Genomic DNA, 23,712 nt, shown 5'->3' on the forward strand with positions numbered 1-23,712 from the left:
GTTCAGATCTGCCTCCTTGCTGAAGATGTAGGCCCAAAACAGGGCCTGTCCCAGAAGATGTGTTTCCTCTGCAGTTTATTCACTCACCAGCACTGACTAGCCACTGAGGCACCCTGGACACAATATGACTCTCTCACCTGCTCTGGCAGACAGAGCCCTCACAGGTGGCCACCTTTCCTCTGGCGAGGAAGATGCCCAAATTTCTGGAGCCCGAAACAGGCTCTGTCCCAGAAGTTTTTCTGTCCTGAAGCTGTGTAGCTTCTGCTGTCCAGACTCTTGCTAGCACAGACTGGAGCCTAAGCGAACCTGAGCAAAGATGGCTCTCCTGCCAGCTCAGGCTTTAAGACTCCTCCTGGGCGGACACCCCTCCTTGGGTGGAAAGGTGCAGGATGACTGGAACCAGAAACGGGATCTTTCCCAGAAGCTGTGTCGCTTCCCCAGGCCGCCCTCTCCCTGGCAGTGCACCGGAGCAAAGATGAAAAGCCACTTTTAAAAATTGAAAAATTTCAAAGCATTTATAGGTATTTTTTATAAGTCTCATTGATAACTTAGTGGCTAACCATTTTGAATTTTTAATTCTGAGCCTTATTTAAAACTTAATTTTCTTTTGTCAATGAGTTATCATTTGGAATAGTAGCCTTCCTCAATTTTTAAACATTTTTCCATGTATTTATTGGGCTGAGTCTGGAGTTAATTTTTTTCTCCAAAACTCTGTGACACTATTCCAGTACCTTCAAGCTTAGAGGCCACAATAAAGGATTCAGAAGTCAACCTGAGTATTCCACCTCTCTACTAACTTACCTACTGAATGCATTTGCTATTAAAAATCCCTTAAAAGTAACATTAACAGAACACTTGTTAAAAACCTAATATTTAATGATACTGATAAATTGTGATCTCCTCTTCTGTAGTACTATGTTCTGAAAATGATGCTTTGAAGAATTTGAAAATAAGGTAGAAATGTTACAGATTAAAGGTTATATGTAAAATCAGCATAGAAATCGAATTTACAATGTCTTAAAATTTTATGTTGGGTCACTGAATTGTTATAATTATGCAACCTTACAATTAATGTAAACAAGTTAATTGTTAACATTTTCCACTAATTATTTGATACTTAATGACTCATTTCAGCCTATGCAAGCAATTTTCTCATCTTCACCTTTTTTACCGATTCTATGATTAATTTCCAATAGTTATCTCGCTATCTCCCCTGGCCCCTCTTCATTTTATATTGTTTCATGGGACATGCTTGCACTGTTTCACCTCTTGTACTGGGAACTTGTATGAGAATGGACACAGAAAATAAGATGCTCACAAGACAATGAGGATGACTAACTCTGGACATATATCAAGTCGGCTCTTCATTACCGTGGAACTGCGGGTAGATCCTGAGGGCGCATCGTGCACACAGGTGTCTTTCTGATGGGAAAGGTAGCAGCTGAGAACTTTCATTTTCCTAACTTTACTCAGTTTTGCTGTTTTGAAGATCAAAGATAAATGGGCATAGTGGATTTTGTTTCTGTATGTTGTAGAAATTCTGTTAAATCTGGATAGTCACTCACTGATTTAGTCACTCTAGTGTCAGATGCTGGTTTATCATTCCTTCCTTCCCTCATTCATTTCTTACAAGTCACCCTTTGTGTATCTTATTTTTATCATTATTTCAGAGAAATGATGGAGTGCTGTTATTATATCATGGCCTGAAGTCTTGTGTTTACCTTTACAAGATGATATGGGACAAGAACACTAAATATTTCACAAGCAAAGTTATAAGAAAATGTATGGGAAGACAAAACCATTTATTTCTCCAGTTAATTACAAGACCAAGTCATTGAATGGGAAAATGATGGCACAAAGGGGGTTATTTAGGATATGAATGGTAGACAAGGGCCTGGTTTTGACTGTTAAAACATGGAGCTGAGGCTGACCAAAAATCTTTGACTAGTAGCAAATTATACTAACCCTGTGGGTAACCAATTGTACTGACCCCCATGGCAGACCAAGAACTATGGCATCAGGTCCAGCTAGGGGCATACATTTTGCTCATAGGCATTTCTGACCTCCCTATCCAGACTTAGGCCAATAGTGACTACAGCAGTTAAGTTTCAACCATTATAAATATTTTCTGTTTTCAGAAATAACGGTATTTCATTTCTTTGTTTCAAATGCCTTCCTTTTGGTGCCATTTTTTCCCCCTGAGACTACATAGGTCTTAAATATTGTTCCTAATCATCTTATATTGACCCTTTAAGAGTTAACATTGTCTTTGTTCATGTTGTTAATGTACCACTAAGCTCCTAGTGAACATTGTGAGTTCATTGTCTACTTAATAACCCCATTAGAACATGAGGTTGTCTTGTTGTACTTGCCTTCATATAGAACAAAATTGCTTAGTTTATTAAAAGGTGGTCAAAAAACACTCTGGGAAAAATGAATGCAGAGTTGAAAAAAAAAGCATTAATGTTTGTGGGTCTCAGGTTTTTATCTGTAAAGTGGGATTTATCTGCAAATGAATCAACCCATAAATGGCCTACAAATTGTTTCTATAGTTCTTACAGAGTGGTCATAGAGATACATTATTCACTTTCCTTCAGTCCTTGACCTAAATGTCAAAGAGAAAACATCAGTTGAAACAATTTCTCTTCGCAGGTATGGATATTCTGATGTTTGCCAGTACTGAATTATCCAAGGTTTGTCACTGCTAAAAAAATTGTTCAGAGTACTTAACTCTGGGTATTAGATGAGTTCATGTGAACTAAGGTCACAAGAGAGATGAAAATTGATAAAGTTACATTTCAGCCTCTATAATCTACATGCTTTCAAGCCATGTGAATGGCCTGTGTTTCTCTTCTGTCTGTAAGACAAGAAAAAGTGGTTTTGACCCTTCCTGTTAAAGTACACTGTCTCACAAAAAAATAAAAGGCAGGAATATATATTGATGCTTTATAGTAAATTTCATTTGCTACTATATACTTATTAAAGGATAAGTAGCTCCTGCATTATTTATGAGAATAAATATAGAGATGACAATTAAATAACCATTATTAATGACTTGTTCATTAATATGCTAGTAGTTGGCTGTTTGATCGTGAAGAATTAATGTAGGAGAAACATTCAGTAAATAATAAAATATAAAGCTGAATCTTATGTCTCAGTTAATTATAGCAATATATCTCATTCTAGGGCACTCTAAGGAAAAATTTGCATAGTGAATCAGAGAAGTAGTTCAAAGCTAATAGGTGCTGTCTATACACACAGGCCTCACAACCCTGCGTCTCTCTGAGTTCAAGTTTGTTTACTCTTAGAAAAACTTGATTTCCTGTGTCTGAGGAGCATAAGCTTATAAAAAAAAGATGAAAAGACTGGTATACATGACTCCAGTAAAGGGATGCTAACAAACTAAGTGTTAATGAATCAAAAACATATGGATTGGACTTCACTTCAAATAGAAATCATTTTAGAGTTAAGGGAGAAAGTACTTAGCAGAACGCAATAGACCTTTGTCGATTTTAAAGCCCAAACATTTGAGGTGTCTTCAGAGAGCTCTACTTATTCCTTTCTTTGGTTGTTATTTACCATTTCCATTTTATAGAAGAGATCAATCTCTCTATGGCTAAATAGCCTTTCAAAAGCTTAACAATGTATTGGTTATCTTAAAAACAAACATCCTGGACTTTTAGAGATTAAAAGAAAGGTGTTTCCATTATCCAAGACCACCCAACTGAGAGAGGATATCCCCCTTTGCTGTTTCTTTGCTATGACTTTGAAAATATAACAAGTGAATTTGCTGTTGCCACATATCTTCTTTAAAAAAGCAATTCTCTTGTGTATTTTCAAAAATGTTGCTAAAACTTAGATTTTTTTCCCAATTAGTTGAATTACTGTCAACCTCTTTATTGTAGAAAAACTTAAATTTTTGTATTGGAATCATAGCCTATAGTCACATAAAATATTTGACAGCCTCTGTGATGGTGATATAAAATTGGGAAGAATGGACAACTCAGGATAGATACAGGATTCTAAATGTATACTTAATCCCTCCACAGAAGTGATTGTGGCTGAGATCATTTGGGAATATCCTTAAGATGTGCTCAATACAACATGTTCTCTATTAGGATAATCCAGTGACTGGTGGATCAATAGCCTTTTGACAAACTGAAGGACATGCTCACATGAAAATCCTAAAGAGTCCCATTGGCTCTCCCATTAGAGGGTCCTCATTATAATGTCTAGGGTTACATCTATGATTCTAAACAACCCATGTATTGTTTGGCCACCTTGACCTTTATGTTGTTTAATTCTAAAAGAGGTAGATTCCTGAAACCCACTTTGTGTATACCCAACAACCTATTTATGCATCAACCAGGAAGAGTCAGGGGCTTTTTATTATTTGTTTGTTTATTTTTTTAATTTTTACTATGTACTTTTAATTTTTTAATTATGGGATTAGATGTGAGAAGTACTATGCTCATGTGAGTGGAGATATCCTCAGATTTCAGAAGAAAAAATTCATATCCTTAAATATGAAGTCACAGAGTTCGGGAGTTATAAGAACCGAACTCAGATCTTTTGGAAAAGCAGGGTGTGTTCATAACTATCAACCATCTCCCTAGCCATTCTGGGTTGTTACTATAGAAATTTGAATGGAACTATCTTATGAAATTACCATATGAGGTAGCTACAACACTCCTGTGTATATACCCACAAGATTCTAAATCCTACTATAGAAGAAACTTGTATCTGTACATTTGCTGACAATAGGCAAGTTATGGGATAAGACTAGATACCCACCATCAGGAAAGTAGATGAAGACAATGTGTTACATATGAATTCATGCACAAACACATGCACAGAGTTTTCAGCCACAGGAGGAACAAAATTATGTCACTAAAAATGAATACAACTGGAGATTACCATATTAAAGTTAAATATTCCTAGATCGATATATTGCATGTTTTGCCTATTTATGATCCTAGATTTGTGTGTTCATTTTGTGTGTGTGTGTGTGTGTGTGTGTGTGTGTGTGTGTGTGTGAGAGAGAGAGAGAGAGAGAGAGAGAGAGAGAGAGAGAGAGAGAGAATGGGACATAAAAGTATAAACGAGATTGTCCTGGGCTCTGATATTGAATTACATGTGCTGGAAGGAAGAAAAAAAGAGTCGAGATGAATGTGACCCAAGTATGTGGACACTTGTACAAACTGTCTTTGTGAAACCATCCTTCCATATAATGAATATGCTTCAATGAAATGTTTATATTAAAAAGTCAGTCTTCTGTATTTTGTAGGCATTATTCTTCCAACTACTCTTTTGAATTCAGTCTGATACTAGGTTTCCATTTCCATCATCTCCCTGATTCAAATTTTCTGCTTTCATTTTCAACATTTTACTTCTCCTCATTCATTTTCAAGTCCCTGTCAAGCTACTGAAATGCTCAAAGGTCCACCCATCTGCTTCAGGTCTCCTCCATAAGGACCACTCAACAGCATGTAAAACAACTCAAACTGTAATTGTGTGAGCAGGTCAACATGAAACTCATTTATTTCAGTGATGTAAAAATGATATGTCCTTAAGTTAAGTAATTTATACAGGTCAGTGCAAAGATAGCCCAGAGCCCTACATACATACGTTAGGTCTTTGCATTAACACTCTCAATGACTTTGTGCAGTCTATGGAAAAAGTACAGACCCACAATTAGGCAATTTTATGTTCTCAGTCTGTCCATTGTTGTAGATGAGGGAGAAAAAGACTTCCAGTGTCCAAATTTGCCTTCCTGTTACTATTCTACCATTTTATTTGTTCCTTTCTTTTACACAGAAAAGCCTTAGTATCCCCACTCCTGGTACTCATCCGCAACTCCCCGACCATGACTGTCATCTTGTCTTTAACATTGCCAAGCAGAGCATCCCAGACCAAAACATTCTGCTCATCTTGACCTCAAATTCTAGCTAAAGATGAGCTCTGCCTCTGTACAAACACCCTGAGTCTGCTTGCATGTGTTTGCAGTTTATTTGTAAACATTGTTGATTGGCTTTTCTGTACACTACATTACTAAACAAGCATGTGGTTTATTTCTTTATTTCATTTTGTTAAAACATTATTTGTACATAACTTTCTTAGCAACTTTCTCAAATAATGAACTAAAGTTGTTAATCTATTGTTGTTATTGCTCTAGTGCACAGGAGAAGTAGGCCAGTAACAACTCCTGAACGAGTGAGCTTGTTGCTACATATCTGTTTCCCTGTTCACATTCATCCGAGCAGAAGGTGAGATTCCTTCTTAGAAGACCTTTTGTACTTCCACACAGTCATCTGCAAACCATGACACTAACATTCACCAACCAAAATCATCACCTTTGTCAACTGCCTGTGGCTGTGTGTGACTAACAGAGACACTGAGAAATGGACGTTTTAGATTGCATGCTTTCCGATGGGTCTTGAGGAGAGCTCTAAAATTTGCACATTATTGTCCAATAAAATACAGCTGCCTCTCACCTTCCTTTCCAACCAATACTTTGCTTCTTTTTGTAATGAGCTCCAGAAGCCTATGTTAAAGTGGTAGTTTCTTTAAGAAAATAATTACAATGTAAATGAGTCCTCGGCAAATAGTAAGGCCCATTTGGAATTGAATGCCTAGATTTTGGAGCTTTCCTTCCTGATACGTTTAAGATCGTTACATAAGTTTAACCATAGCTATTCAATCTACAGACCTAGAAATATCATTCTTCCTGCTGCTAATGAAGGTCCTACGGCACAAATTTATTAAAGGTATACGTTTGCATGGGATAATAATTGGGTCGATAATATTAAATTCATAGGCTCATTATTTAATTGCAAGGGCAGATTATGAATACAGCTCCTAAAATGTATTTTAATGAAAAACACTACATCCTGACCTAATCATATCAACCTTATGCTATCTAATTAAGGATGCAAAAAAGTCATTAGAGTTGCAAAATATTAGTTCCAGCTCCATCAGGCTGCAAGCTGCCCCTTCATGAATATATATACTTTTTACTCCATGATAAATAGTTAATGAGGTAAAAATGACAAAATTTGCATGTAGGCAAATTAGTTTAATAGAATGATGTCTTTTCTGACTACTGAAAGTGACCTTTCCTTATAAAAAAATGGGTAAAATACTTTGAAATTATCTTCTTGGCTGTTACTGCACAGATGAAAAATTATATGAATGAAAATGTGAAAAATTATAAAATTCAACAATGTTAAGTTCACATCATAGTGTCACACTTTGTGATTTTGCACTTATCAATTTAATAAAAGGAAATTAAGCATATTATAAAGTGCCCATTTATGGTACAATTTTTTTCCAGCACATAAAAAGGAGAGTTGTATTGTTAATAGCATTATGACAAAATTCTCGATCAAATGGGAGAGCACAAAAATTCTAGGCGACAGTGAAATGAATCCATGGGTCAAGGCACTTGCCACCAAGCCTGAAGCCCTGAATTTGTTCCCCATAGAGCCCACATGGTGGACTGAGAGAATCAACTCCTGAAAGTTATACTCTGACCTATACACGTAAACTGTAGTACGGATACGTGTGCACACAATGAGTGAACGAATAAATGAATGAATGTGAAAAGGAATTCTAGTTTACACATTTGAAATACTTTTTTATATTAAAATCCATCTTCCATTCTTAATTTGGTAATTTAGATTATAAAATAATTGTTTCTAGTTAAACTGGTGTTGTATCTTGAGATTAGCATGTCAATTGTTCAAAAGGGCAGGCTTGCTTTCTTGATGAAAGAGACAAGACAAACAAACACAAGACAACATAAGAATCACATGAGAAGTGAATTGTAAGACTTCAAACCACAAACATTCAGGACCCAGGAGACCTAACAAACAAGTCAAAGTCTACAAATTTATTTTAAAATGTTTAAACGTTTTTGTTATTGTTGTTGTTGTTGTTGTTATTTTCAGTTATGTGTATGTGTGTGCCTCTGAGGTTATGTAATATGAGTGAAGGTGACTTCAACGGCAGAGATGTCAGATCCCTCCGAGAGAGAGAGAGAGGTAGAGTTGTAGAAGGTTAAGCCAACAGATGTGAGGGTGAAGACTCAAACTTGGATGCCCAGGAAGAACACTACGACCCACTGATCCATTTCTTCAGGTCTACTTTTTTTTTTTTTAATTAAAAATACATTTTATTCATGGGTGCGAGTATGTTTGCATACATATGTGTGTGCCTGTATGGACATATGTGTCCCATAGCATGCACGTCTATGTCAGAGAACAACTTGTGGGAGTTGTTTCTCTGCTTTTTCAACGTGGGTACCAGGGAACAAACCCAGGCTGTCAGCCTTAAGCGCAAGAGACTTTATTCACTGGGGCATCTCTTGAGAGTGTCTGTGTATTCTTAATAAGCATAATGCTCTCAATATAGAGTAACAGGTACTCTGTGGGATTTCAAGGTATCTGTAGAACACATTCATATGTCTTACCCTGATGGAAGCTGAGTCAATATGTGTGGTAAAGAGAACAATAGATATTTATTATTGGGATACATATGACCCAACTGCATCTAAATCAAAACCCATTCTACCATCATTTTGATTAAACTGTTTACCTTAATTACATTTAATCAACTTAGTTTTTCTCTGCTCCATTTGAATGTGAATGCAAAAAGTTACTGTCACTCAAAGTTTGAAATCTCTTTCCAAGTTCTCCTTTCCTCCAACAGGAATCAGCTAAGCAGTTTTATAAGGGACAACATAAACATTAATAATTGTGTAACTTTCTTCAATATTCCTTGTAACATTAAAGTGTCAGTCTTCTCACCCCTCTGCTAAACAGAGTCAATAACTATCACGATAATTACGTTTTCCTCTGCTTTTTTTGTTTTTTTGTTTCTTTAACTTACAGCTGTTCATATCAGATCATCCTGGTACTCAACTTTGGATAGCTTCCAAGTTTCTAAACTTCCATGTTGTGAAACTTAATAATGAAATAAAATGCTCTTTATAAATACCCTAGGCACTGTGAAATTATCACAGAGAGGAAGTACTCTTGAATAATTGATTTTAACTGTTTTGGACCTTTACACATGTTTTGTAAGTCACCAAGAACCTAGGATGAATACACAGTAGACTCAAGTCTTTTTTGCTTCAGTACGAGGACCGTGATCTGAGAAAAGTCAGTCCCCCTGTTAGGTTAACTATAAAGCAGAACTTTGCCAGGCAGTGGTGGCACATGCTTTTAATTCCAGCACTTGCAGTGGTGGCACATGCCTTTAATTCCAGCACTTGGGAGGCAGATGCAGGCAGATTTCTGAGTTCGAGGCCAGCCTGGTCTACAGAGTGAGTTCCAGGACAGCCAGGGGTATACAGAGAAACCCTGCCTCAAGAAAACAAAACAAAACAAAACAAAACAAAACAAAACAAAACAAAACAAAACAAGGCACATACCTGAGTGAAGGAAAACAGCCTGTTTTCCTAGGCTAACATTTAAATCTCTGTTAAATATGTAAGAGGATAAGGCTCACTATATCCATTCCATGGGTAACATAGTACATTCAATTATGCTGAATTGAATAAAAAAAAAATGTCCCTATAAGCTCATACATTTGAAAACTTGGTCCCCAGTTGGGGTGCTGTTTGTGGGTGGTTTTGGAACCTATAGGAGGTGGGGCCTTGCTGGAGGAAATGTGTCACTAGGCATGAGATTTGAGAGGATACAGTCTTTCCCATTTCTACTATCTCAATATTCTCTGTGTGGTTGAGATGTGATTCTCAAATTACTGCTCTTACTATCATGGACATTTAGCCTTCTGGAATCATAAGCCAAAATCAACATTTGAGTTGCCTTTGGCCGTGGTATTTTATCACAATAACTAACTAACATGCCAGTAGTTCATGAATGTATTAAAGCTTATTTAATACATATGTACTAAAAGACACAAATAATATAAAGATGAAGAGTTCCTTCTAAATCTACAAGGAGAGCTTAGTTTCAAAGAAAGGGAGACCCATGAACATTCTCAGGTTGTCAGAAATGTTGGACAGTCAGGTAGGACAAGAAGTTGTAACCAAAAGAAAACAGTCCTGCCTGGATTAAATCTACAGAGAAGGCCCTTGGATTAAGACTTGCAGCATGGCACTCATCATATCATGCACACAAGCTAAGGAATCGCCCTTAAAAGGGAGTGTTTGTGACCTCTCACACATATGTTTATGAAGTTGTTCATACTTTTATGAATTATTTGCACTGTTGAAAAGATGCACGCTGAGGTGGGAGGGGTCAAGATGCAGGAGATGTGACTCAAAACGTCGGCGAGAAACAGTGAACAGGAAGACAAGGCAAGGTTGCATTTACATGTAAGAAAAGTCGCGATAACCAGAGCAGAGAAGGAATCCGCAGTGCGAAAATGGGGCAGCAGCAGGGTGAAATTACAAACAGACATTGCTGCTCCCCGGGTCCTGCAGCTCTGGCTCAGTGGGCATCGGGGCATCTATGTTGTAAAGGGAAATAGATGGGAGAAGAAAATCTCAGCAAGTTCAATGGAATTTCCTCAAATAAAAGTCAACAAGATAAAGGCAGATTTGGAAAAACAAACAAACAAACAAACCTCAGCACGCTTGTCCTTCGCACTTCAGAATAGATGAAAATGCTTTCTCCAAAGACCACGGGAGTATAATTCTTTTGGTGTCCTGACCCAGGTTGGGGGCATGTTTTAAGGAAAAGGAAGTCTGAGATCTATTAGGGTTGAACCACAATAGTTTATTTTTGGGCTATCCATCTGAAAAATATCAAAACAAGCTACTGGCCTACATATTTTGGGACTCAAAAGGGAGGTGTGGCCACATATGTAGATGTGATAGCCTTTAACAGGACGGGCGATACATTGAAAGCAGTTGGTCAAAGTGATGTGAGGAGTGAAAAAACAAGGAAGAAAAACAGGTACGTAAACTCTGATGATACTGATAGAGATGAAGCCAGAGAAGAAAATGTCCAGTGCTACCAAAAAGATTAAAATCATTTGTTTAATGCCTGTTCTGAAAACCTAAGGGAGAAAAAGACTAAGGACTCACTAAGAAAGGCAACAAAAGACTACAGGGGGGAATTTATTTTCTCCCTTCTGCCTGTTCAATTGAATCCTATCCCTTAGTGTGTGTGTATGTGTGTGCGTGCGTGTGCTGTGTGAAAATAATAATGTGTACACTAAGAGCCACCTCGTTTTTGACTAATAAACTGAAACAAGTATGAATTCAAATCCACAAATTCATAATGTGGTATCAAGCAAGATACTGAACAACTTCCAGAACAGCATCAGGGAAGACACAGCTTACTGATGTGGGAGATGGAGTGGGGAGGTGGGGAGGTGGGGTGGTGGGGATGAGGGGTGGGGGATGGGGGAGTTCTTTTGCATAGTCAGTTAGGCCAGCTTTACTCAGACTCACCTTCCTTCTCTCACCATGGATCCCTCTCCACTGCTCAGATCTTTTCACGATGTAACTCAGCTCCTGATTGGAAATTTCCAAATCATGTGGCATGAAGAACTTGCCTTCTTCACTATGGATTCTCTGAAATGCATCTAATATCCAAGAGTCATTGCATAACCTAAGAAAAGAGGATTTCTTAGCTGAGTATTTTCCAAATACTCACTTTTTTTTCTTCTAAAGTATTGAACAAGTTGAATTTTTTTTCTTGTCAACAGCTACTTATTTGGCTTATCTATCTCATTCTTTTTCTTTAGAAATTATTTGATGATTAAGTTTCCAGAAATAGCTTAAATTTTTTCTCAGCTGCATATTCTAATTCAACAAATGTAATCTGGGTGTTATGCTGTTATTTCCTACTGACTAGTTTGTGATGCCCACCAGACTGCAGGAAATTGAAGAATATTTGGTCACCGATTTTGATTGGACATCTAAATTAGGTAAATATTAGGAATTTTGAATTTGGATTCATTTTTCCTGCATAAGTTGATTTTAGAATACTTCCCCCATCTCCGCTCTGTTCCCACCTTCCTCATGTCCTGTAAATTCCTTGACACTGGTAAGTAACATCTGCAGGAGTATTTTGGACATTAATTAAGTGTTTAAGAACCTTTTACATTAAGTGCCCATATGTATGCTATCCCTAATCCACTTGTATTTATTTTAATTTATTTGTTGAAACCCAGAGTAAAACTCTGAAAGAAAGATCCTGTTTATCCTTCTCCTTTTTGTAATGTCGGCTCTCCTTGCATACCTAGTTTCAATAGAGGTGTGTTGGTAACCTCTAGGCTAGACCAAGGGCCTCCATAGATCCGTGTCGATATGCTAACCAAGAAAAGTTTCAGAAGTAACCGTGGTGTGAATTAGACTCTCAAGACATTTAGCAAGCTGTCCTATGCATTTGAACTACTTGTGAATTTCTGAGATGGTAGATGGTCTCCATCTGCTACAAAATAATGAACTTCAGACTGTACGGTATACAATGGGTATATCTAAGGCTCAGGGAACATTATGAAAGAGGGGGTGTATAAAGATTGTATGAGCCAGACGACCAAGGTGTCTGCTACAAGATAGTGACTGCTATATATGTCGGAGAAGCCACACCCATGATATCTCAGTATGATTGCCTAAACAAGATTAACACAATGACAACCATAGTTGATATACCTGTGTGGGTAGGCAATAGCTCACAAGGCTCTACTCCTAAATGAAGAGCTACAGGCAATTAATGGCTGCTGGGGGGGAGAGACAGGATTAGTCTTCTTCAGGGATAAGCCCCTTGGAGCTTATCCAATCTCATGTGATCAACCCTAAACATATGTACATATGAGCATTAGTAAGTGGAGTCAGTAGTGTGTGTGTGTGTGTGTGTGTGTAAATTCATATATAGATGTGCATATAATAGTTATTATTATTGAAGAGGCTATAGTTTGAGAGGATGCTCAAGAGGAGTTGGAGTGTGGGTGATGCAAATACAATACTCATGTATGAAATTCTCAAGAAAAATATACCTGGCCATAGGAAAGAAATTATCTTTTGAAAATACCAGTTAGAAAACTGGAAGCATTTTACTCCTCTGGTCAGAATAATGAGATCTTCATCTAATTCATTCAGACAATCTATAATAGAATGTATTGACTGTTCATTACAATTGTAGTCAACTTCACTGCCTGGTGCTATCCAAGAATTAATTTAATCCGAACATTATATGTTAATAGTCTACAATTTTTAAAAAATTAGGCTTACTCTGAAAAATTAACAGAAATAGAATTTAAAAGAACTAAGTCCAAAGTTTCTTTTACTCCTTCCTGTTGACTCAAGTTTTATCACGGATTTTCAGGTATGGGAGAACACAAGCTTTTAATTCTAGCAATCGGGACGCCGGAAGCTGTTGATTGCTCGTGAGTTCAAGGCCAGGCTGCTCTACAAAACAAAACCCTGTCTCAAACAAACAAACACATATTACTAATAGCTTCATTGAACTACCTCTAACTAGATTCTTCCTAAAATAATACCAGTGACAAAAAAAAAAAAACCTTGCATTTCTGAATACAACTTGAGTTTGTTTTATTTTTCAATGACTTTGAATTCATCACAGGAGTGGTTATGTAACCTGATAGCAGTGGGACTATCAATCTACCTCTGTTGTGAATCAAACCCAGCATTTCGCATGTACAGCACAAACACAAATGCTCATCCTGCATCCCATACCGGCATCCCCAGCCAGCCTGGCTCCATCTTGGAGTGCTTCCACTGTTGTGCTCTGCTTAGAGATGCCAGCCCAGCCAGCCCAATGCCTTGCTAGTTGGTTGGTTTATTAAGCAAGAACTACTCTTGACCATTCTCTTCTGTTTGCTCAAAGTAAGGTACATCTTTCTGTTGCCATGGTGATTTAGCGCAGCTAAATTACTGTCAACTTGGTGTTGTAAACAGTTTCTATACGAAGATTTAAGGATTACCAACAATGCAATTAACTTGGAATTAATTAGGACTCACAGTCCTGCTTCTGCTAGCTTCTGTTCCTTTTGCCCAGAAAATGTCTATCTTCTTTTTATTTCTCTTTTAGTCTGTGTGAAAGAATAATTATGTAAACATCAAAGCTTGGATCTGCAGGACAGTTAACAAATGTTTTGACAGAGAACAAAATGGCACATTGGAATATGGAAAGCTGTGCAAAGATTAATTGCATTTTAGTCATATTTAATTTTTTCTTGCCATTTTGGGTGGCATTTTCCAATGTAAAGCTCCATGGTGTGTTGTTAATGAGTCAATTTACAAACCTTTATTAGTTTTCTGGATATTTTACAGCTCTATAAAGCCAGTTTACACAAACAAGAAAAAGACACTTTGTGATTGTATATGTAGATAAAAAATAAATAAAGAGAAAATTCCTGGTACATAGTTTTATTATATAATTCATTATGCAATACAACACATATCCAAACATGATCTTATTCTTTTGGACATGAGGACGTTTTATTCTTTGATGATGGTTTTTTTGTTTTTGTTTTTGTTTTTTTGTTTTTTTTTGTTTTTTGAATCTTCAGTTTTCATGGTCTCCTGAGAAAACTGATATTAGGTAAATTTCAAAAAGAAAAAATAGTTCCCATTTTGTTCTGAAATTGTATATTGGTGACATTGATTAGCAAAACAAAAGAATATGCTGTATGCTCCATTTTAGATGTGTGTGTGTCAAGTTAAATGATGTCAATGAAAGATACTGACTTCCAGTGAGCAAGAGACAGGGAGAGCAAAAGCAACCATACAAATACCAACTTGTGAACCTAAGAGAGGTATATATAATTTTTCTAGTATTTTTGCAGATTTGAGGTGTTTAAGAGGGAGCTAATATTTTCTGACATCTATTAAATGAAATGGCAGCGTTATTGGTGATCATCGCAAACCTGGATTTCCTTTAACAACAGGACTTTTCAAAATGCCTGATTTTCTTTCTTTCTTTCTTTCTTTCTTTCTTTCTTTCTTTCTTTCTTTCTTTCTTTCTTTCTTCCTTCCTTCCTTCCTTCCTTNTCTTTCTTTCTTTCTTTCTTTCTTTCTTTCTTTCTTCCTTCCTTCCTTCCTTCCTTCCTTCCTTTCTTTCTTTCTTTCTTTCTTTCTTTCTTTTTTTCTTTCTTTCTTTCTTCCTTCCTTCCTTCCTTCCTTTCTTTCTTTCTTTCTTTCTTTCTTTCTTTCTTTCTTTCTTTCTTTCTTTCTTTTTTTGTATTTTAAGTTATTTCTTCAAAATGTAATTAAAAAGGGAACTGCAGTCCACCTGTCTGCAACGCCTTAGGCATTGTTGTTTGTGGAAATAGGTCACATACTCTACCACAGGTGCTGACGACGGCCAATGAAACCAAGCAATTTGCCAAGTCCTCTGCCCTGTGCCCTACATACGCAGCAATTCATGCTTGCTGAGTGGCAGAAGATGCTATGTTTGTTCATATCGGGATGTGGGTCATTTCCAGAAGCCTACTATATGACATTACTTTCAAAGCTAAAAAGGACAAGTGTGAACAGGTACTGGGCTATGTTAAGGGCTTTGAGAAAAGACGGAATCTGCAACTTTTAACTGTTTTAAATGCAAATAGGTTTTTCTTCAAAAAGTGTCATTTTTACACACAGAGTGGTCAGTGCACGTCTGGTGTGAGTACTTCCTGGTATCATGGCATTAGGGAAGGTTCTGAATAGACAGAATACAGTCAGTTGGCTAAAATCCATTCTTTCTGTTGCTACATGTTGAAACGCACGTGGCCTTCAGTATGACTGTCAAACACCTTAAATGAGGCACACCACAGCGATGTATTTGATACACATGAAGATAGGTTCAGGTTTTTAGAAACCTCTGAGTACCCATCATTGTGTTTAATAGTAAATGGAACTCATCTGAGTGAGTCTGATTTTTAATCATAAATCGAAGAAAACAAAAAAATTCTCAGGAAGAACACAGAAGAAATAATGAGAGAAACCAGAACTTCAGAAAGAGAAACAAATTCAGAAAAATTAAAAGGTCTCCACAGTGAGATACACAATCATTATGTTCTCCCAACCCAGTTTCCAGACAGAGCCATCACAGGGATCTAGATATTGGGGTGAACATTTTCAACATCTGTGTCATCTCACACTGTATGGGGACAATCGTCCTCTCATCACACTTTTCAATGTTTTTACTCAATATGGCTTACAGGGCCCATTCAGGGGGTACGATGGGTTGATACTCAGTCAGGAAGGATGAAGCCAGGTTAGAATTCCAGGCTTGGGGAAGGGACAGGACTGGAGAGCCCAGAGAACACAGCAGCCTGAATGTGAGCAAGACAGAGCCTGGTTGAGGTGACACATACTGTGTGACAGAGCGAAACAGTATTTGAGGGCATACACAGTTCACATTACCCCATCTACTCAGCTACTGGTGGACATCTGGGTTACTCCTGTTTGGCCAGTTGTGGATAATGCAGCAAAGAACTAGAGCACACCTCTCTTAGCTATCCAGCTTTAATTCTCTGGGATATGTATGCAGAAATAGGATGGCAGGTTATATGGAAATTATGGATTTAGTTATTTAAGACCTTCCACCCCTGCTGTTTTGTATAAAAGCAGGATTACTTTGCATTCCTTCCAACAGTGCTCAAGACTTCTAACTCCTTCAGACCTTTGCCAATGCTTCTTTCAACTCTCTTGAGAGTAACAGTTCTTTAGTGTGTGATGTCATTACTCCTGGTGGTTTTGATCTTCATTTTCCGATGAATTAGCAATGCTAAGCATCAGCTCATGTTTACTGACGATTCTGATATATTCTTTAGCAAAGGTCTCTTCCAGTCTTTGAATAATGTTACTTAACTTTTCATTATGGCATTGAAGATATTTCTTGTTCATCCAGGATATTAGATAAAAAGACTTTTGTTATTTTCCTATATTCTGTACCCTTACACTCGCTTGTTCCCTAGGATAAGTACAAAAATGCTTTATGAAGGACAATTTACTATCTTTGGATTTCATTACCTGTGCCTCTGTCTTCATACTTAGGAGCTCACTGCCAAGAACAACGTCATGCACTGTAAGAGCTAGCCATGTCGTTGTCACAAGCCAACCCAAAGGGAATGTGATTTAAAAAAAAAAAAAATCTGTACTTTGGAATTATGAAAATATTTTGAGAGTGGTCCATGTCTTTCTTGATTAGGCTTGGGATTCTGTTCTTTCTGAAGGCCTGTCTGGAAGGATCAGATCTGTTAATGTAAGCCCACACTGACTGATATTCCTCTGAGGACACTGAGGCCTCCCATTATGCAGATAGACCTGATTTAAGAGCTGTTCCAGGGAAACTCACTCCGCAAAGGCAACCAAAACGGTGGCAGCACTGTCTCCCATTAAACTCACATTCTTAAATCTAGTGACCAGGGGAGCACACTGCTGATCACAGCGTTGGTGTTATGACCAATGCCAATGACCAAGAAGACTGTCTTCAGAGTGTCAGATGCCCCCTCCCCAGCCCAAGACTGAGACACTGTCTGCCACCATGAAGCACAGTTCCCTAGCAAGTGTGACCAACATCAGCATCACCGGGAACCCATCTGAAGTGTTTAGCATGTGAGCATGGCTCATATTAACCCACTTAACAGATCATTAGTGGGAAAACATCACTTGGGCAGGGAGGCAGAGCAGAGGGCTCAGAGAGTTGAATCGAGACTTAGAAATACCAAGTTAGAGTAGAGAGCTGTCGGGGGAGAGTTAGTTATCATTTCCCTTGGTTGTTTGTGCTTTCTTTTATTTCTTTTTTACATTTTTTTTGCATTACCCCCCATCGCAGACATATTATGCTGTATTTTTCAAAGGTGCATAAGGCTGAAAATTCAAACTTTAATCCGATTCTTGTGACATTGCTAAGGTGACTGAACTCACAAGAGAGCTGTGATGTGCTTTGAACACTTTCTCATATGCTGGGAGGAGGACCAGGAGTTTTTACAAATATAACACCCTCCATTGGAACATGTAATTTGACAGTTATATTTCATGTGAAAGGAAAGATGTATCTTCACCCTATAAATAAACATGTTCATTTATTTATGTTTTTTTTTTTTTTTATTCTAGACACTTCTGTTTCAGCACAGAGGAGAGAAGAGCCAAAACTCCTTGCTCCTCAGTGCAAAGATCTCCTGTCTCCTCACACATATAACCTAGTGTAGTTATGTGACATTAGAATACATGGTAGAGTGACCCCAGCATACTGTTTAGTTTAGTTTTAATGCACAAAGAAGCATTCTTAGTTCTTAGTTGAAAACTAAGACGCTTGTGTTGTTTAGTCCTTTAACGGTTTAGTGATATGGTTACTGGATGTTTTTAGGAAGCATCTTTATGGGAAAAAAAAAATTGGAAACAGAGAGAACTAGAATCTGACATTGTCCCTTAGTACTGATGCTATCAGAGGCAAATACTTCCTTGAAAGTACTTACGGAAGCTCCTTATGACAAGTAACCCCAAAACAACTCAAATCAGAGACTGGCCTCCATCAGTTTTTGCCAGTCGTCATCCTGATAGACATAGCTTGCTTGACAGCCACCACTCACATGCCCTGGGTCTTCTGTACATGGTATGAAAGGACAGACCTTAGCCTATTGCTGTCGCTTCTTCTATCCCAGAGGCATTAGAAGCAGGCTGATTTACCAGAAGCCACTTGACCATGAGACAGATTTACCAATTAGTCATTTCCTCTTCACCGACTAACTTGTAGGCTTCGGGTATTTTAGTGATGAGGTTTATGAAAGTTTTATTTTCTTGTTATTTTCTACTTTGTTTCTGAAATAGGGTCTCAATATGAAGCACCAGGCTGGATTTGGATGTGTAGCCTAGACTGATCCAAGCTTGTGGTGGTAAGGTTCCTCCTTCAACCTCCCAAATTCTGAGGTTACAAGTGAACACATATCATACTACCCAGTTCTTACTATGTCTTTCTAAAAGAAAAAAAAAAATGACCATGGAGGGAGATTCAGTTTATATTGCCTTAGCTCCTCCTATATATCTGGGAGAATGAGATCTACTGAAGGCAGGACAGAAGGACAGGAATCATCTAGATGAACCTATTGCCCATACTAAAAGCTGTAGGGGTCTAACAAATAGAGGCAGAAAGCAATTATATGTTCCCACAGCAATGAGCAAGTCTGATGGCCTTCACATGACTTAAAACAGGGGTTCTCTACCTGAGGGTGGTGGGCTTCGAAGGACCCTTTCATTGGAGTCACCTAAAACCACCAGAAAACACACATGTTTGCACTATGATTCCTAGCAGTAGCAATAGTAGAGTTTTGACGTTGCAATGGAAATCAAAAATCCTTTTATGGTTGAGTGTCACCACATCATGAGGAAATGTATTACAGAGCCACAACATTAGGAAGGTTGAGAACCACTGACTTAGAGGAACAGTGTAGTACCGAAATATCAGAGCTATATTTATACCTGTGCAAGCATGTTTTCCCATGCACAGTCTCTGTGAATCAGGGTAAAGGATGATTACAAGCCAGGCAACACTGTTAGGGTCATACTACCTGTAAAAACTTCATGACTTTTTATTTATTAAGATGGCAAATAAAAGTTTTGTTTAGTCAAAAGGAAAAAAAAAAACACTGTAAGAAAGAATGATTTATAAGAGAGAAAAATCTTTGTTTATTTCACAGCTATCCCCCAAACAGTAATGTGCTCATGATATTTTCATTGAAAGTGGCCCTTAAATTATTTTTTATATAAATTAATTTTCTGAAGCAGCAGATAAAACTTATAATGCTATTTGGAACTGTTAAGTCAACGATAAAGAGGATACAACCTCACCCCCAAATTAATTAACTTGATTACCAGCGTTTTAAATTTGTGTGCAGCTTCCAGGAATCTAAACGCTTAAATGAATCTCAGTTACATTTAAATTGTGGTCTCTAATTCTCCGTATAATATTAACAAACATATAAGTGGCCCGCAGATCTTTGATATTATTCAGATAAAGGTTTTACAATTAAACTGTGTAAACAGTATCTGCTGAGACTTCCCTTGCTCGCTGCAAGGCTAAACACTAAGATAGGGACTGACTATAAAAGCTTAATAAAAAGTTAAATCTCATAAAAGAGGCTGCAGAAATGGGAAGCTCATTCTGTAGCACACTGAAAACACAAAATGATAGATTTAAATCACTTTACAAAATCCAAGAAGATAGAATGAAAAAATAACTAATATTTTACTATTGCATCAAATTAACAGGCCAGGAAAATACAAAAGTTAAAAAGACATTCTGCTTATCTACTGACTATCCACACAAAAATGAAGTATATGTGGCCTACAATAAGGAATTCAATTTTAAAATATCAAACTGCATAAAAAGGAAGAAAACACTTGTAATTTTTTTCATGACCAATTATTTTTAAAATTTGAGCTACGTGAGTAAGTTATAACATTTGTGCAAAACCATGCTTTGCTGGTGGTGAATTTTAAACACCGTACCATTGTGTTTTGCTTTACTCTTTTTAGACAGGGCCTGGCCTTTTTCTTTTAGGCTGCCCAGATACTATGCAGGTGAGGCTGGCCTTGAACTTACATCAATAACTCTTGCCTTAGCTTCTCTAGTGATGGACTTACAGGTGTGCATGACCACACCTGGCTAAATATCTTTATTTTAGAAGTCAATTTCAAATTGTAAGGCAATTAGGAAATGTAGAAATTATCTGCTGAAACTACTCTAACCAAGGGGTTAATACTGTTATGATTTGTAGAAGTCATAACTGAGTGAGCAAAAGCACTCAGATGATCTCTGGAGGAAAGACAAAGGGGAGGCTTACAGAGCATTTCACAAAAAGATAGAAATGAAATAGGTCAGTAATAAGTACATCAAGATTATGTAGTAAATAAAGGAATGCACACTTAGATAAAACAACAGTGTTCTGGTTCTTCCATTAGCATTGTGTGACACACTATGGTCAAGCTCTCTTATGTCTCTTCATTTGCTGTGGAAACACACGCCCTTGACAATATCCTATATCACCATTTAATTATAGTTATCTTCAGTACATTCTACCTTCTCCACCCCTATGTGTGGATTTAGGTTCATATTCAAAGAATAATTTAAATGTGGATAAGGTCTTGTGCTTTCAGAGGCCCATTGGAATTATTTATAAGATGCAGAAAAAAATATGAAGCTATCTGTCATCCAACAATAAATATATTTATAAACTTTATACTTCACATACAGCATGCTGTGTAAAATTGTATGGACATTAAATGTTTAAGAACAAAGAAAGTCAAATTGTTTTTATCATACTTTAAGGGAAAACAATACCTAATCTGTTCTTATGGTGCACATACAACTTTGTAAAATTAAACACAACAGGATATAAAAGAGGGAAGTAAATATACCAAAGTTTAATAGTCCTTTCTTTGTCTAGATAATCAAACTATTGGGCTCTTTAATTTACCTTTTAAATTCTTTTTAACAGTTTCCACATAGCAGTGATTCTTTCAATAATAAGGAAAACAAACAAACAAACAAAAAACCACAAATGCTTTTTTAAAATTATAAAATCAAGCCCAAATAAGTATACTTATTCTTAAGAGTGTTGTACAGAGGCAATATCTTTGTTTGGTCAACTCTTTCATCAGAACCATGGGGAATGGGAATTCTCTCAGCACTGAAACCCTTCAGTTACAAATTAGCCAGACTCCTGGAGCAACAAGAGCTAGTCAGCCAGTCTCAGCAGGGTCCAGTTCCCATTATGAAGAGTTTCCAATGCCTAGAGCTAAACCAAATTCTCTGTGAACAGCCAGCATCCTTTGTGTTCCTACAAGTCCACCTGTGTATCAGTATTGTGTTGACCTCCCTGTACCATGACCATTGCCTGTACATATTGACTAGATGTCAACCCCCATCAATCAGCACGCACAAATCTTCACTGGCGTTTTTCACTGAGATAAGCTCTTATGATTTCTGCATCTCTTTACTAAGTCTATGTTAGAACACAAAAACAAATAAATCTCCACTTTCTTCACTGCATGTGTCTGCTGTAGGCAGCGCTTCCATCAGAGAACTGGTCTACCCCACACCAGGCCATTACAGAGAAAGATATTTTTGAAATAGTTCAAAGAGAGATTGTTTAGCTGATGTATTGAGTTGACTTATTTATTCTAAAACATTAGTGTCTAAAATATAAGTAAAGTCCTACTTGGGATTTCTGAGCATGCCTACTTCTAACATACTAGGTTAGGCACAGAGGCCAATAAGGACTAAGGTTAAGGAACTACACTAAGTTTCATGGAGGTAAATTCTTCCAGATTAATTACCTATAATATGCACATAACCCATCCACCTTACCTCCCCTTTATCAATTTCCACCTGTTATTGAGCTTCCCTTTCCTCTGAGGTTTACTTATCTACAAGACTTTAGATATCTTAATCCTTTGATATCAAAACAAATTATTTTTGGGTGTGTAAATTCTGTGCTAACTTTTTCACACTTCACAAATAATCTATATTATTCAATTGTAGGTGTCAAGTGAGGAATGTAGCTCTAAACATTTTAGCTGAAAAGAGATTCATTGAGGCAGGAAGAAATGATATATAATACTCTCATACTTTTTTGAATCACAGATGTATAAATTTCATGACCTATGCCCTTATTTCTTTAACTTTTTGGAAACCATACTCATTTTAAATAGTACAGTGGTTATTCATGTGAATCCTTATACAAAATCCATGCTTGAGTGTTATATTTCACCACATTATACAAGAAAAACTCTCATCACTGAGTAAGCACAGAACTTTGCTTGGGGCCACCATACAAGTGTGTGTTCAAATGCAAACTGAATTAACAGGGAAGACTTCTTCCTTTTCCAAGGAAAGTAAGTGCGCTAAAAAAGATGAAATATACCCCTTATGACATGTCAAAATATAAGCCAGCCCTGGGTCAAAACAATACAATTTACTCTGAAGACCCGAGACTTCTATTTAAGCTATGTTAGTGATGTAAGGGCCACATCAGGGGATGATCTGTTCACTGAAAAGAAACTCAAGCAGGGACTTCACTCCTCAAGCAATGACTGTCATATGAGAATCCGCTCCGTGCCCTGTTCCAAGCATCTGCAGTTCACCAGGGCCCCACTCTCCTCCACATCATGAGCCGACATCTGTCCACAATATGCAAAGTTGTCTGCACCTGTGCAATAGCTGTGCCTTCAGAGCGTTTAGTCATCTGCTTTGCTTGGGTGTTCTCAAAAGTGTTCTTCCTTGTGGAAATTTGATTGCTACATAGAAATGGATTCAAATGTTATCCATATATAACGGACTTCTTTTTCTAACTACATTTCATTTGTTTACAGACTTGTAAGAAAATGAAAAGTAAGCAAATATTATCTATGTGCTACCATTCTGTGTTGAGTGCATCTCCTGCAGTGTAATGTACTTCCTGCCATGCATTGAAACTCAAGGCATCAATAAGGCAAATCCATAGTCCAAGTTGCTTTCATTGCCCTTTATCCTCTTAAATCCTTATAGGACACATTCACTTAGACATCAAAATATCTCAAGGTGGAGGTTGAAGAGATGATTCAATGGTTAAGAACAGTTGCTGTTCTTGCAGAAAGTTCAGTTCCCAGCACCCACCTTAGAAATCTCACAATGGCCTGTAACTCCAGCTCCAGGAAATCAGACATACTCCATACTCTTCTGGTCTCTAGAAGTCCCTACACACACACACACACACACACACACACACACACACACACACACACAC

The 23,712-nt window shown here is 37.4% G+C and overlaps 1 protein-coding gene across 1 annotated transcript in view; it reads right to left on the reverse strand.

The window, feature by feature from the left end:
- Ofcc1 (orofacial cleft 1 candidate 1) overlaps positions 1-23,712 on the reverse strand; it is a 278,420-nt gene that overhangs the window by 54,021 nt on the left and 200,687 nt on the right. The window contains exon 16 of the mRNA XM_021215991.1: positions 11,426-11,585. Coding sequence (XP_021071650.1) covers positions 11,426-11,585 — 160 coding nt within the window. The remainder of the gene's footprint in view (positions 1-11,425; positions 11,586-23,712) is intronic.

This window comes from Mus pahari, chromosome 16 (genome assembly GCF_900095145.1).
Source record: "Mus pahari chromosome 16, PAHARI_EIJ_v1.1, whole genome shotgun sequence".
NCBI classification, from domain to species: domain Eukaryota; kingdom Metazoa; phylum Chordata; class Mammalia; order Rodentia; family Muridae; genus Mus; species Mus pahari.